Source organism: Mytilus californianus, unplaced genomic scaffold (genome assembly GCF_021869535.1).
Source record: "Mytilus californianus isolate M0D057914Y unplaced genomic scaffold, xbMytCali1.0.p SCAF_1, whole genome shotgun sequence".
In the NCBI taxonomy this organism is placed as follows: Eukaryota; Metazoa; Mollusca; class Bivalvia; order Mytilida; family Mytilidae; genus Mytilus; species Mytilus californianus.
Window position 1 is genome coordinate 31632370 of NW_026262581.1, and position 12750 is coordinate 31645119.

General features: G+C 31.9%; 1 protein-coding gene across 1 annotated transcript in view; it reads right to left on the reverse strand.

Moving 5' to 3' along the window:
• LOC127718562 (plexin-B1-like) overlaps nucleotides 1-12420 on the reverse strand; it is an 81245-nt gene extending 68825 nt beyond the window's left edge. The window contains exons 1-2 of the mRNA XM_052224630.1: nucleotides 12301-12420; nucleotides 8586-9707 (exon numbers count right to left, since the gene is read on the reverse strand). Of these exons, the coding sequence (XP_052080590.1) occupies nucleotides 8586-9584 (999 nt within the window). The 5' untranslated portion in view covers nucleotides 9585-9707; nucleotides 12301-12420. The remainder of the gene's footprint in view (nucleotides 1-8585; nucleotides 9708-12300) is intronic.
• Nucleotides 12421-12750: the final 330 nt, after the last annotated feature.

Below are 12750 nucleotides of genomic sequence, written 5' to 3' on the forward strand. Positions count from 1 at the left end.
TGGTATGATGGTGGATTTATTTGTTCTTTATTTTTACATATATCTATTTGCTTGCTTACATGATTATTGGGGGAGAATTGCATTTGCGCCAAAAATTCGTCCTTTTGTGCCACATCACATTTGCGTCAATGCTACGTTAGCGCCATTAGTTTTAATCTTTTTATACTAGTATCATTAGCGCCAAAAATAAAGTATAAAATTGCGCTTATTTAAAAAAAATGACTCCTTCTTTATCCTGCCGTTGGACATGCAGTTTACTGTCAGACAACATAAGTATATTAGAGCAAGGAATTTGTAACTTATGAAACAAATATAATCTCTACGACTGAGCTCTCCTCTCGTAAAATTCTGATACTTTTTAACGACATGAGTATTTTAAGCTATCATTATCACAAAGAAAAACGACATGCCTTTGTGATAATAGCTTGGAAAACATTGTTCACGTCGTAGACATGCACACATGTATATGTATTCTATTAACAAAATCATAGTAGTAAAATGTAGTCTCAGAATATATCTTTTAGAACATTCTTTTATATCGGTTACAGTGCCCTGATTCAGCACGCAAAAGGCATCATACCAGTGCTATGTTATGTCCATTCCTGAATCCACGTATTTTATATAAATGCTGAAAATACTTTTTAAGGTACATAAAATAATTTATGATTATCATTCATGATATATTTGTGAACAGGTAAATTGGCGAAATTAAATCCCGTATATCCGCGCCGATAAAATAAAAATTTCACAAATGATACATCTCAAAAATTACAATTGGCACAACAAACTGCTGCCTTTATTCTGGGATGAATCATGTTTGCGTTAATGATACATTTGCACCACTAGGAATTAGAATAACCAGTTTCATTGGCGCCCAAAAATTAGTATACGATTACACAAATTCGTAGATAAATTTTTATTTTAAATGTTACACTATATAATTGAAAAGCTGTTTTTAGAGAAAAATATCACAAATCGAAATAAAAGCAAGTGACGACACCACTTGGATGTATCATCAGCAAATACATCTTATGCATCCAAATAGAAAAGTGTCAACAAATTTCAAAATCAACAATTATAATCATACTTTCAATATCATTAAGTAAAACGACGTTGTCAATACTAAAATTGAGAATGGAATTTCACTCAGCTGTAAACGAGAGCTGATTGTTTTTTGTTTTATCAATCTTTTCAAAAAAAAAAAAGAAAAAAGAAAGATTTCCACGTTTCAAACAAACAGGTAAAAATATATAATAGTTATTCATTGCAAGAAGAATGTTAACGTTACCTTGAGTTTTAATTGGATGGATAGTAAGTTACCTTCACAAATTATGATTACTGTTTTTTTACTACACTGAATTTTTATCGGACACTATTCCTTGAATGCCAACATATTATTAATCTGTATTTTGTCGGCAGATCAAAGGTTGTAGACATTTAAGAAATAAATCTATAATTTAACTTTCTGATATAAAAAAAACTTGTGCTTAGGACATTTGCGCTTTTTTACCTGAAACACAAAAGAGCACTTGCGCTCAATCAATTTGATAAACCTGTTTACCTATAATCTAAACCAAATTTGCCAAAGTCAAGGAATGATATTCACACATTTTTTGAAAGTTAATCCGTACAGACCACAAAATTACAAAAAAAATATTTACGTAAAACATACATAAAACGAATTTTCTATTGATGGAACATTCAAAATTTTGTACTGGATTTTATAAGCAGATCAATACCATTAGTGGATTAAAAATGGCAACCTTATTCCTCTTATGTTCATTCTCAAGTCTAAAAAGTCAGATGAACTCTTCCATCATAGTTTATCTTAGATTGCTTGAATTTGTGGAGACCAAAATTAAAATTTTAAATCACCTGGCTGCCGTTTCATAAAACAATCGTTAGCGTACGTTTAAACGTTAACCAAACGTAACGCTAAAATTCCGTTTCATAAAACAATCGTACTTTGCGATGGTCGTACATTGCGTGTGAATCGCGAACGCTATTTACGTGTGGTTAAACCTGTCGCAAAGCGATCTTTACATAAAAGATGGCCGTCGCCTTGCATACTTTGAGGCACAACCGACGCCGAATCTTTAGACGACACAGGGTTTTCAGGGAAGGATTGAAATCATGGACAATTTAAATGACACATATATCATATCTCGCTACCGTCTTGGTAGATAGGGCATATTTGAGTTTTCAGATACACTTTTACCACGCCTTGAAAGGACGACTTTGATAAATTTCTCAAAACCTCCTTTCACACAGACTTTCGGGTAAAGTAAAAGAGAATGTGCGTGCTATGTACTTACAATTTATATGTATAACAAGTTATTTCAACAAAACAATCAGAAATATCTGGACCAAACCATTTGTTGGTGATATATGAACAAAAACATGGACAAATTAAATTTTATACCAAATGTTTACTGTTGACGCTACTAAAAGGTGTCTTCATTCACGTCCGCGTTTTGGCAGGGAGTGCTTGTTTGTCCAATTATAATAACTCCGTTTGAAATATTAATAATATTTTGTTTTTAATTTTTATTCCACGAGGGCATTTGAAATTATCTAAATCTGTAGCTGTTAGCAAAAAAAAAAGCAGCACTCTTTCAAAAAGATATGGGAAGGGTATGAGGGTATATTTATAAAAAAAAACATTCAACATTATTCGTTGGATACCAATTTTCATGGCTTTTGTGGGTACAGGTGGACCAATAATTTAAGTCAACGAATTATTTTTTTTCTATAGGCTTTGTATGCATAAATTGGCAAAACTACGAAATAAATATCAATAAAATGCATTTTTTCCTTAATCCACGAACATTGATAGCCACGAAAATAAATTAATCCACAGTAGTTGACCTTCCAAATGACAGAAACAAGTGCCTGTGGTGTACACGGATATATTTGTTCCTTACCTACACAACAGACGATAAATATACATAAAATTGGAACTTGAACAATAAAATTTCGGGTGTGCAACAATACAGAACGGTACTAGCTCCCCTTAAAATGGTTTCAATAGTTATATATAATAGAAAATAGCTTTTGCAAATGTTATTATTACTATGAAAATGAAATGGTAGTACTACGATAGCCAAAGAACCTTAATACTAGTGCCTTAAAGTTTTAAAACAATGAGAAAGGAACGATATAAGTAATTTAAATAAAGCAATTTAGTTTAAACATATCTTATCTGCAAAAGTAGCAAAATGGTTATAAATATGAACAAAGAAAAAATATTTTATAATGACGATAACCGAAAAGGAATACATGTTATCAAAAAATTCGGAACCCTTTGTCTCGCGGTTTTATGCTGCTGTCAGCGTAAAAGTGTAATGTTAACTTAAAAGTTAGTCCATTCATCAGTGAACTACAGAATTAAAAAAAAAAATCTTAGATTGATACTGTCTTTTGGTCATAAACAACCTTCTGTCCAATTTCATGAAATTATACGAAGGGTTGACAAAGTTATTGATATCTCAAACAAACTTTAACCACAGAGGGTCCACAGACTGTACCGAAATGTTGACCCCGACGCCGACGACGTAATCTATTATCGGTATGTCCCGCTTTATAAATAAATTTCGCAGGCTTGACAAAAAGGGTGGAAATATGTACATGTTAAATGATAAGACTGGTCTGGATTGGAATGAGAGAAATTAAGAATTGATCATTTTAATTGCATGTTTTGAATCGTTGTGTAATTCTGACATAAGATTGTAGAGACTCAAAAATGTATACATATTTACAAGAGAGTTGTCTCATTGGCACTCATACCACATCTTCTTATATCTATTTTGCTGAAATGTAAGGTCTCCATCAACAGCCAAGTAAAGCTCAAATGATATAGTATACATTTGTACATCTTTCTAATTAATAAAATTTTTCTCGCTTCTTTGTGAAGATGGAACTAAAAAATTGTGAAAACATTATTCAGCCGGCAAAAGCCATGTAAAAGAGGGTCGTAATGGGGATACCTTCATTACGAACAACGGTAAAAAAATTGTTGTCAAATGACATTAACTGTAATTTTCGATGCATGACCATTTTCTTAATGACGATAAAAAAAAAAAAAAATTTTTTTCTCCACAAATAACGGTAACAAATAATTATTTGAGATCTCTGAATCTCGAGAATACGGTGGCAATATGCGGCTATGAAAGAACGAGATAACTATCTTGTGGGAACGACGTATTGTCTTGAGAGAACGAGATAACTATCTTGTGGACACGGCATATAGCATCTTGACGGAACGAGATAACTGTCTTGTGAGAACGACACAATATCTTGAAGGAACGACATAATATCTTGAGGGAACGCCATATCATCATGAGGGAACGAGATATCTATCTCATGGAAACGACAAAACATCTTGAGGGAACGAGATAACTATCTTGTGGAAACGATATATAATATCTTGAGAGAACGATAAAACTTTCTTGTAGGAACGGCATAGCATCTTGAGGGAACGACATAACATCTTGAGGGAACGAAATAACTATCTTGTGGTAACGACATAATATCTTGAGAGAACGATATAACTTTCTTGTGGGAACGGCATAGCATATTGAGGGAACGACATAGCATCTTAAAGGAACGAGATAACTATCTTGTGGTAACGACATAATATCTTGAGAGAACGATAACACTTTCTTATGGGAACGGCATAGCATCTTGAGGGAACGACAAAGTATCTTGAGGGAACAGTATTTTTTTCTTACATGGCAGCATTCTGCCACCGTACGATAAGGATATTTTGACGAATCACGATAAAACTTTAACCATTTTGTCGCTAACGCGACGTAAGCCGAAAATGACCGTTTGGCGCCTGACGGTAAAGTGCATCGCTACCCTCATTAAAGCCATCGATGTGATTAAAAAGGTATTAAAAATTTTAAAAAAGAGCTATAAATGTTTATGTTCTCTATTTAATAAACACAATGTGGGAACGCAACTGTATGTTTTTTTTTTAGATATTGTGGTCATTCGGGAGACTGTCAACAAGCGGTTCTCCGACATTCGAAATAATTTTCGGATACGTGTTTTTTTTTTCATTATTATCTCTGGGGCTTACTTGTAATTTATATGAGAAAACTTTTGTATCTGTCATTAATATTCAAACATTGAGGGGTGCCGAACCCATTCTTAAAGCAAGAAAACAGGGGGGAAATTGAAATAAAACTAAGAGCTCCGACCCAAATTATGGAAATAGTTGTGTTCGTTCAGCTGAAGTTTTGACTTTTAATAAAAGAATTGTTTTCAAAATTTTTAAGATGTTTAAAAAGAATTAATATATAGTTTTTCCTCAAATTTAACTTCAATATGTTTACACTCACAAATAGTTCTAAATCTTTAAAAACACATGTCACTATATATTTTTCACTGTACGGTCACTTGTCGGTAAACAACTTTCGACTGTATTATCACTTGGATATGTAATGTCGCTTGGGTGCAGAGTCATGATTTTGGCTAGAGTATGCATGAAAAAAAAGTTACAAAACAGTACAACATAAGAATGAATTATAAAGATATATTGAAAATGGTTCAACTCAACAAGGCATAAAAAAACCAACGATCAAAAAGATAAAGTACCGATTGACAGTTACTGAAACTAGTCTTACACCAATTATAACTTATAAAACTCACGTGTCCCCAGACTTTAATATCACTCAGAAATCATCAAATTATTCTGAAAATTGATATGTCAAAAATAGTCTAGATCGAAAAGATATTTAGTACTTGTATTTTTGCAGCTTTAACATTTCACATACAGTCTAAAATAGGGCGATGTTAGCCTATGTCATCACTTGACGTCCGTCGTCGTAAATTATTTTAAAATTCTTCTCCTCTGAAATTACTGTTCCAAATACATCCAACTTTAACTGGATGTTTTTTATAGTTGTGTCTAGTTTATAAATTCTATCCGGGGATTTCATACATAAAAAAATTGCCACCATTGCCAAAAGTTAAACATAAAAGGGGGGGGGGGCGGTTTTTTGCTTATATCTCGAAACCTAAGCACTGCCATGAAATAAATAAAATATTTACTCATATTTGAATCGACGTGGATTCGATTCTCAGCAAGTTGAAACCAAAGAAGAAAGTTGGTATTTGCTGTTTCTCCTATTAGTATGCAGCATGTGGGGGTATTAGTAAAGATTGGTAGGTCCATTTATTTCATTTTCTTTTAACAAACACATACCTTGTGTAAGCAATAACCAGTTGGGTTTACGCACTCCAAAAACTAAATTGTTAACAACTTACCTGACGTCCCCTGTTTCTGTTTTGTTATAGGAAAGGGAGTTTCCATGCTTATTCCGATAATATAAGGATTGCAGGGAAAGTACACCAGTTAATGCAGTATGTGGTTCAAACACATTTCAACATTATGCTATTCCAAGAATGGAAATTACTCAAGAAGCAAGTACTATTACTGGTATAACATTTTCTCATTTTAAACTTATTAATGAATTTATAATTTTCATATCCATTAAAGGTTTAAATGATATCTTTACATGGTTATAGTTCAGACTGTAAACATCTTCATTGATACAGTTTTCCTGAAACTTAACCTCAAAAAGTTTTCTTCAAACAAAATGTATTTAAGTGGAACAATAGTTGAAACATTTTCTGTTGAGCACTCATTAATAGATTTCATCGATTTTTCAAAACTTAATGACAGACCTATATTGGTTGGACATAATATTGCTAATTTCGATATGTTGGTGTTGGAAAATAGATTGAAGAAATTCCATTTGTTTTCAACATTTTCTGCTTGTGCAAAAGGATTCATTGACACCTTAAAAGTTTCTAAACGTGTAATTCCAAAACATGAAGTAGAAAATTGCAAGTAACAGACTCTAGTTAAAGTAGTTTTCAAGTCAACTTATAGTGCACATAATGCAAAAGAAGATGAAAATACTTTTTGGGGTTAAGTTTCAGGAAAAATGTATCAATGAAGATGTTTACAGTCTGAACTATAACCATGTAAAGATATCATTTAAACCTTTAATGGATATGAAAATTATAAATTCATTAATAAGTTTAAAATTGGCACGAAGTGGAGTCAAGATGTGTCATCTAAAAATTGTAAATGCTAGAGATGGAGCTATTTTGACAGAGAATCACGTGAGCGCTAAAATGCTGGAGCTATAATTCAGTTTTTGACAGTACCAGAGGAGTAAACGGTTTTATATATATATATATATATTTATATATATATATATATATTATAACTAGTTATGTCGCCCAAATCAGAGTTTTGATGACATATAGTTTTTGTCCTATTTTTTATTATTATTTTATTTGGAAACTTGTCGGCATGATTTTGAAAATTAGCACTGAGAGATTGAAATTTATACTTGGTACGGGTAATCATCTGTATCCGCCGATGCCCACAGTAGAGAGGCCCATAGGGGGAATTCAACTTTTTATATACATTCCTGTTTTAGGTCAGTTTTGATATAAATGTTACCATGGCAACGAATATGTATGCTTCATCAAACTTAAATTGTTAAATTATGACAGGGTGAAAAAAGTCTTTAATTTCTTAAACCATTTACTAGCATGATTGGTACCTATGAATCAAAAATTGAAAAAAAAATGGTGATTTTTTCTTACTGCTGAGTAATTTATGTTTGCTGATTTTTTACCATAGTAATGCTTTTTAAAAGCTATGTTATCATGATATTTGTTTTACATTTACATTTAAGCCATGTGTTGTAGCTCTGAAATATTGGTTTTTGATCTCTTGTTGTCTGTTAGTAGTAATTCTTGCACTTCAGAACAATGTAAAATCTGAATTTTCCTACTTCTTGTCTCGTTGCCATGGTATCCGTTGTTCATAGAAACAACAAATAGCTTTCATTTGATTCTCATGTGAAACTATATTGATGTGTGTAGGTTTAACAAAAGATATGACAACATGTGCCACACTTTGTACACACAAATTTTGAAAGATATACACAGAATCGCTGTTGATTACTGAGTTAGCCTATTTTCAGGGGTAACAACAATATTTTTAGGTCAAAAGATAGTCTGGTGACCCATATTTTATTGTTTATCTTTTTAAAGTTCATTGTTTTGACCATCTTATGTCAAACTAAAAAAAAATCAATGGACCAATATTTTAGAAATTTGAGAAAAATAGAAATTTTTAACAAAATCTGTGTTTTTTGTGTGCAGCAGTGTTGACGAAATTGGGGCCGGATTTAATAAATAAGAATAAAACTGCCATTATTTTTTTTTTATTTACAACTTATTTGTATCATTATTTTTGTGATAATTGAAGAACAAACCATTCAAATTACTTTCAAAGGCTTGAAAAAAATCCAGAATTTTTACTTCAGATATGTATTTATTCATACATATGATGTACCAACTTTGGTGACCGTTAACATTGAAACGAATCTGGTGACATTATATTTTCAACTCAAATTTTTATAGAGGCCATTCCATAGTATATGTATGCAAATTTTAAGAAAAATTCAATGGTGAAAAAAAATTGCTATATCTGTAGGGATCCACCTTTAGTTAATTTGTGTTTTTTTACAGATTGATACTTTATGTCTACTTACATCACCCTTATCGCAATAGGTTTCATTTACAAAGCAATAGGTAGAGGTATCAAGCTCAGTGTCTGTTTGGAAATATTCCCCATCATCTTTTTTAACAGAGTATTTGCATAGTAACTGCAACTTCCTGGATTCTAAATAATCTACTGATATGTTGGCCCATGAACGTGCACAGATAACACTACGATTATTATAAAGGAACAAAAATATCGCGAATCCGCCTTCATCTATAACATTTTCAACCTTTGTTAAGGTAAATCCATCATATATACACGTAATATTCATATCTTCATAGGAATGGTAGTAGCCAGTTTTATTGTTATCGTTTTCGTACTTCAGACAAAGTTTGCCTATCCTTGAAGATTCCAACTGATTATTTGCATGCACTTGAAAAAAGAAATAAAAATGTGATGCACGGTAAAAAGATGCTTGGAAAACAAGTCTTAAATTTTCTTCACCAGCGCGTTCAATATTCATTGGTCCTTTTTGATATGGTTCCGTATTGAACAAGGTAAAATTTATCGAATTAAAAGACAAAATTCCGTACGATGTGTTCAGTACATTTGCAGAGTTCGTACCGATTACAACAATGCTTTTTTTTACTTCTTTTACATAGATCATACTGTAGGTAAGAAGGTATTGTATATCGACCGACATATCGCTGCTTTCGATTCCAGTCATCTGTAAATTTATATCCAGTTTCGAACAATGGCTTACGTTAATATTATTTTGGTTACACTGTATAATTTCTTCATTTTCCTCATCATATAACAGTAACCAAACGGTTGAATTATTAGTGTTAAATGACTTTTCCGTCATGTTTTCTCTATGAAGAGACACAATACCGCCAACACCTCCTACATATATTGTTTCATTTGAAACGATCATTTGTCGTAATGTAGAAATCTTAGTTTCTGTGCTAGTTTGGCTCAATGTAATTTCAACCGCAATGGCAATAATGTACAATATAAAACAAAACGATACTTTCCTATTGAAGCCCATAATAAAAATAATAAATTTTTCAGTGTGTAGATGATAGACTGTTCATTAAACTCTTCGTGTTTGATCTGCTTCCTCCTAGGCAAACGTGATCCAAATTTTCGAATCTGGAGAACAGCAATCAACCTGCAGTAAAACGCATTCGATTTAGTCTGAATTGCATCTATATTGTATAATGAATAGACATTCGAAAAGTTGTGTTTATATTAAAATGGACATCGACAGAGATTTCCCAGTATAATACATGTTTCAAAAAGTAATATTTCTATTAAGTGTCATAAAATGGACCGACCAACCTATATAAAAAAAACAATCATCTGGGAATGAATTGTGTTCCAGTACTCCCCGATCTATATCTTTACCTGCATGCAGTTGATTCCAAACAGAGAATTGACATAGAAGTTAGAATTTTCTTTAACTTTCATTTCTCTATTAATATTTTTTTGGCGACTGTGTTGATCGTTCGATATGATAAAAAATGATATCATAAAATGATATTGCTGATGCGGGTAAATTTACTCCGCACACACACACACTCACACACACACACACACACACACACACACATATATATATATATATATATAAATTTACAGTTCGACCATTTGAGTTGACAACTTAAAGACACAAGATACATGTATGCCTTTAATTTTTTTGAACTGAAAATTTTCTTATTCAATTATCAACATTCAACAGCTGAATATGAAATGTAAATGACACTCCCGAGATATATCCTGAATTCTATAAAATGTTTCGTAAACTATTGGTTTTTTTTTCTCTTAGCTGTTTCCCTTTAAAGGAAATATTGCCTGTCCTCTTTCTTATTTGGGAATAGAGGTTTCACAATTTTTGACATTAAACTTAAGTCTCACGCAATTGCCATTGTCTTCCCAGAAACATTTTGTACATCTATTGAAGGCTACATAAGAGGCGCGGCGAAGAATAACATACTTTTCTCAAAATTTGTCGAGTTTACGAAACATAGGAAGGTATAGATTACAAGTATGAATCATTTAGAAGACAATATATTTATTTCCTTGATACAACAAAGCTTGAAACTATTCAGAAGTAAAGATTTTTTTTATATAAGAATGTGCATTTATGACATGATTGAGCCAACAATAAATATTCCAAGAATATGAAACCTATAAGTTATAAATCATGAATCATGACGTCTTTCACAAATTCGATGGAAATTTATCAACAACATCTCAAACTACGCTTGCTTTATACAAATTAGAGCATATACAGTAATATAGTGTTATATATAAGGTGTCAGTTGATTTTTTTGCTTCCTCTCGAGCTGATGAGTCAAGCCCTTTTAAACTGATTTTGCCTTAAAAAAAAACCTTGTCCTTTTGTTGCGCTTTTACACCACACTACCGTTAGGTAGAGAGTTTAACGCTCGCAATCATCTTTAACCCTGCCACATTATATACTGTATGTGATGTCCAAAGTGAGGAGCATTTAAAAGCTCTCCAAAGACATAAGGCTTATATTTTGTGGAATTTTATAATTTAGTGGTTGTCGTTGGTTGCTGTTTGTCATATTTGTTTTTCGTTTATTGTTTTATCATGAATCAGGCCGTTGGTTTCCTCGTTTGATTTGTTTTTAAATTTGTGACGTCGGAGCCTTTTATAACTTTTATAAGGCATTTTACTAATTATTAAATGCCGTACGATGACCAATAGTTGATTGCATCCATCTGGTGGAGTGTTGTCTCATAAGCAATCGTACCACATCTCCTTATTTTTATATTCTTTTTTATGAATTAAATTTTGGCACTCTCAGAAAACAGTCATTGATTAAGCGTAAAAAACCAACCGGAAGTGACGACCTCATTTTAATGCATTCTCTATTGGCAAACGAACGCCGTTTCAGCATGGGTCTAAGTGTCAGACCGTTGAAGTCCAGGTGCCTATATTTCTATATATTATTCGAGCTAAACTATATGTTACTTTATGTAAGATTTTTTAATTCGTGAACAATTTGGGAGCGATACGGTTTTGTTTATGTGGTACATGCAATTAAAGCATAAACAACAACAACAGCTAAACATTCAGTTTTCGGATTTTTTGTTTGTTAGCAGTAATGAGGTACTTTCGTAGTACATCATTATTCTCTATTTTGTTTGAGTTTTGTAATCAGATTGATGTGTTTCTGATCCACTGTAATTACTTCCGTTTGGTTTATTTCAGTATTTTACCAATTGTTATGATGACATTTATTTATTTAAAGTCTAACAACTACTGTATTGTGTATACTGACAATAAAGGTAAAATTTTACGTTTGAAAGAATCTGAAAATTGTCTTTTTGCTTAGTTTATTATTTAATTAAAAGTTAAAAGAAAGTCTTTCAATTAGTATCAATAGAGTTTAATAAATTGAATACAAGCTTTAAAAAAAAAAAACAAAAACAAAAAAAAAACACACCGACACAAAAAAAAAAAAGAATATAAATAATATTCAAATGTAGGTCAACATCAAATCTTTAAACATGTATTAGGTAATTTAAATTACATTTATTCTGAATAAATATAAAGTAACCGCGTGCTTAGATTTCGTTTCGTATCAAATTTGTAAATACACCAAGGTTTTTGTATCAAGTAATTTTTAATGTACATAATCACGCAAACCATGTACTTGACATACAATTTTCCTTAAATTTATTTCAAACGCTGAAACAATATGGTAAAATTGGACACTTTGTTTTTCCTACCTTTATGTTTGAGAACGATTTTGAACGATAAACTCCATATCAAGATCGATATTTATCATGTCGCAAGAAATTTCCTGATGAAAGGGCATGCTAAATACTTCCCTGTTTACACTAATAAACATACTTTTTTTTAGTGTCAAGTTTCTCACAGGTAAATAGGCGAAGGAAATTCTCAGAAGTTTAAAATTAAGATGTATTTTTTTATCTTTTGTTCTATTCTCAGCACCAAAACCTATTTCGCGACAATTAAATTAACTTTCGGTTACAAAAGGTAAAAATAAATGATGTAATCAACAGCACATAAGATGGGGATGCACCGGGGGGGGGGGGGGGGGGGGGCTCATTTCCCAAATATCTTGTTTGTATTATTTTTCTACTTCTCACTTGTTTCTCTACTTTTTTCCAGATCCCATTTTTTATCCCTTTATTCCACATCCCTACTTTTTACCC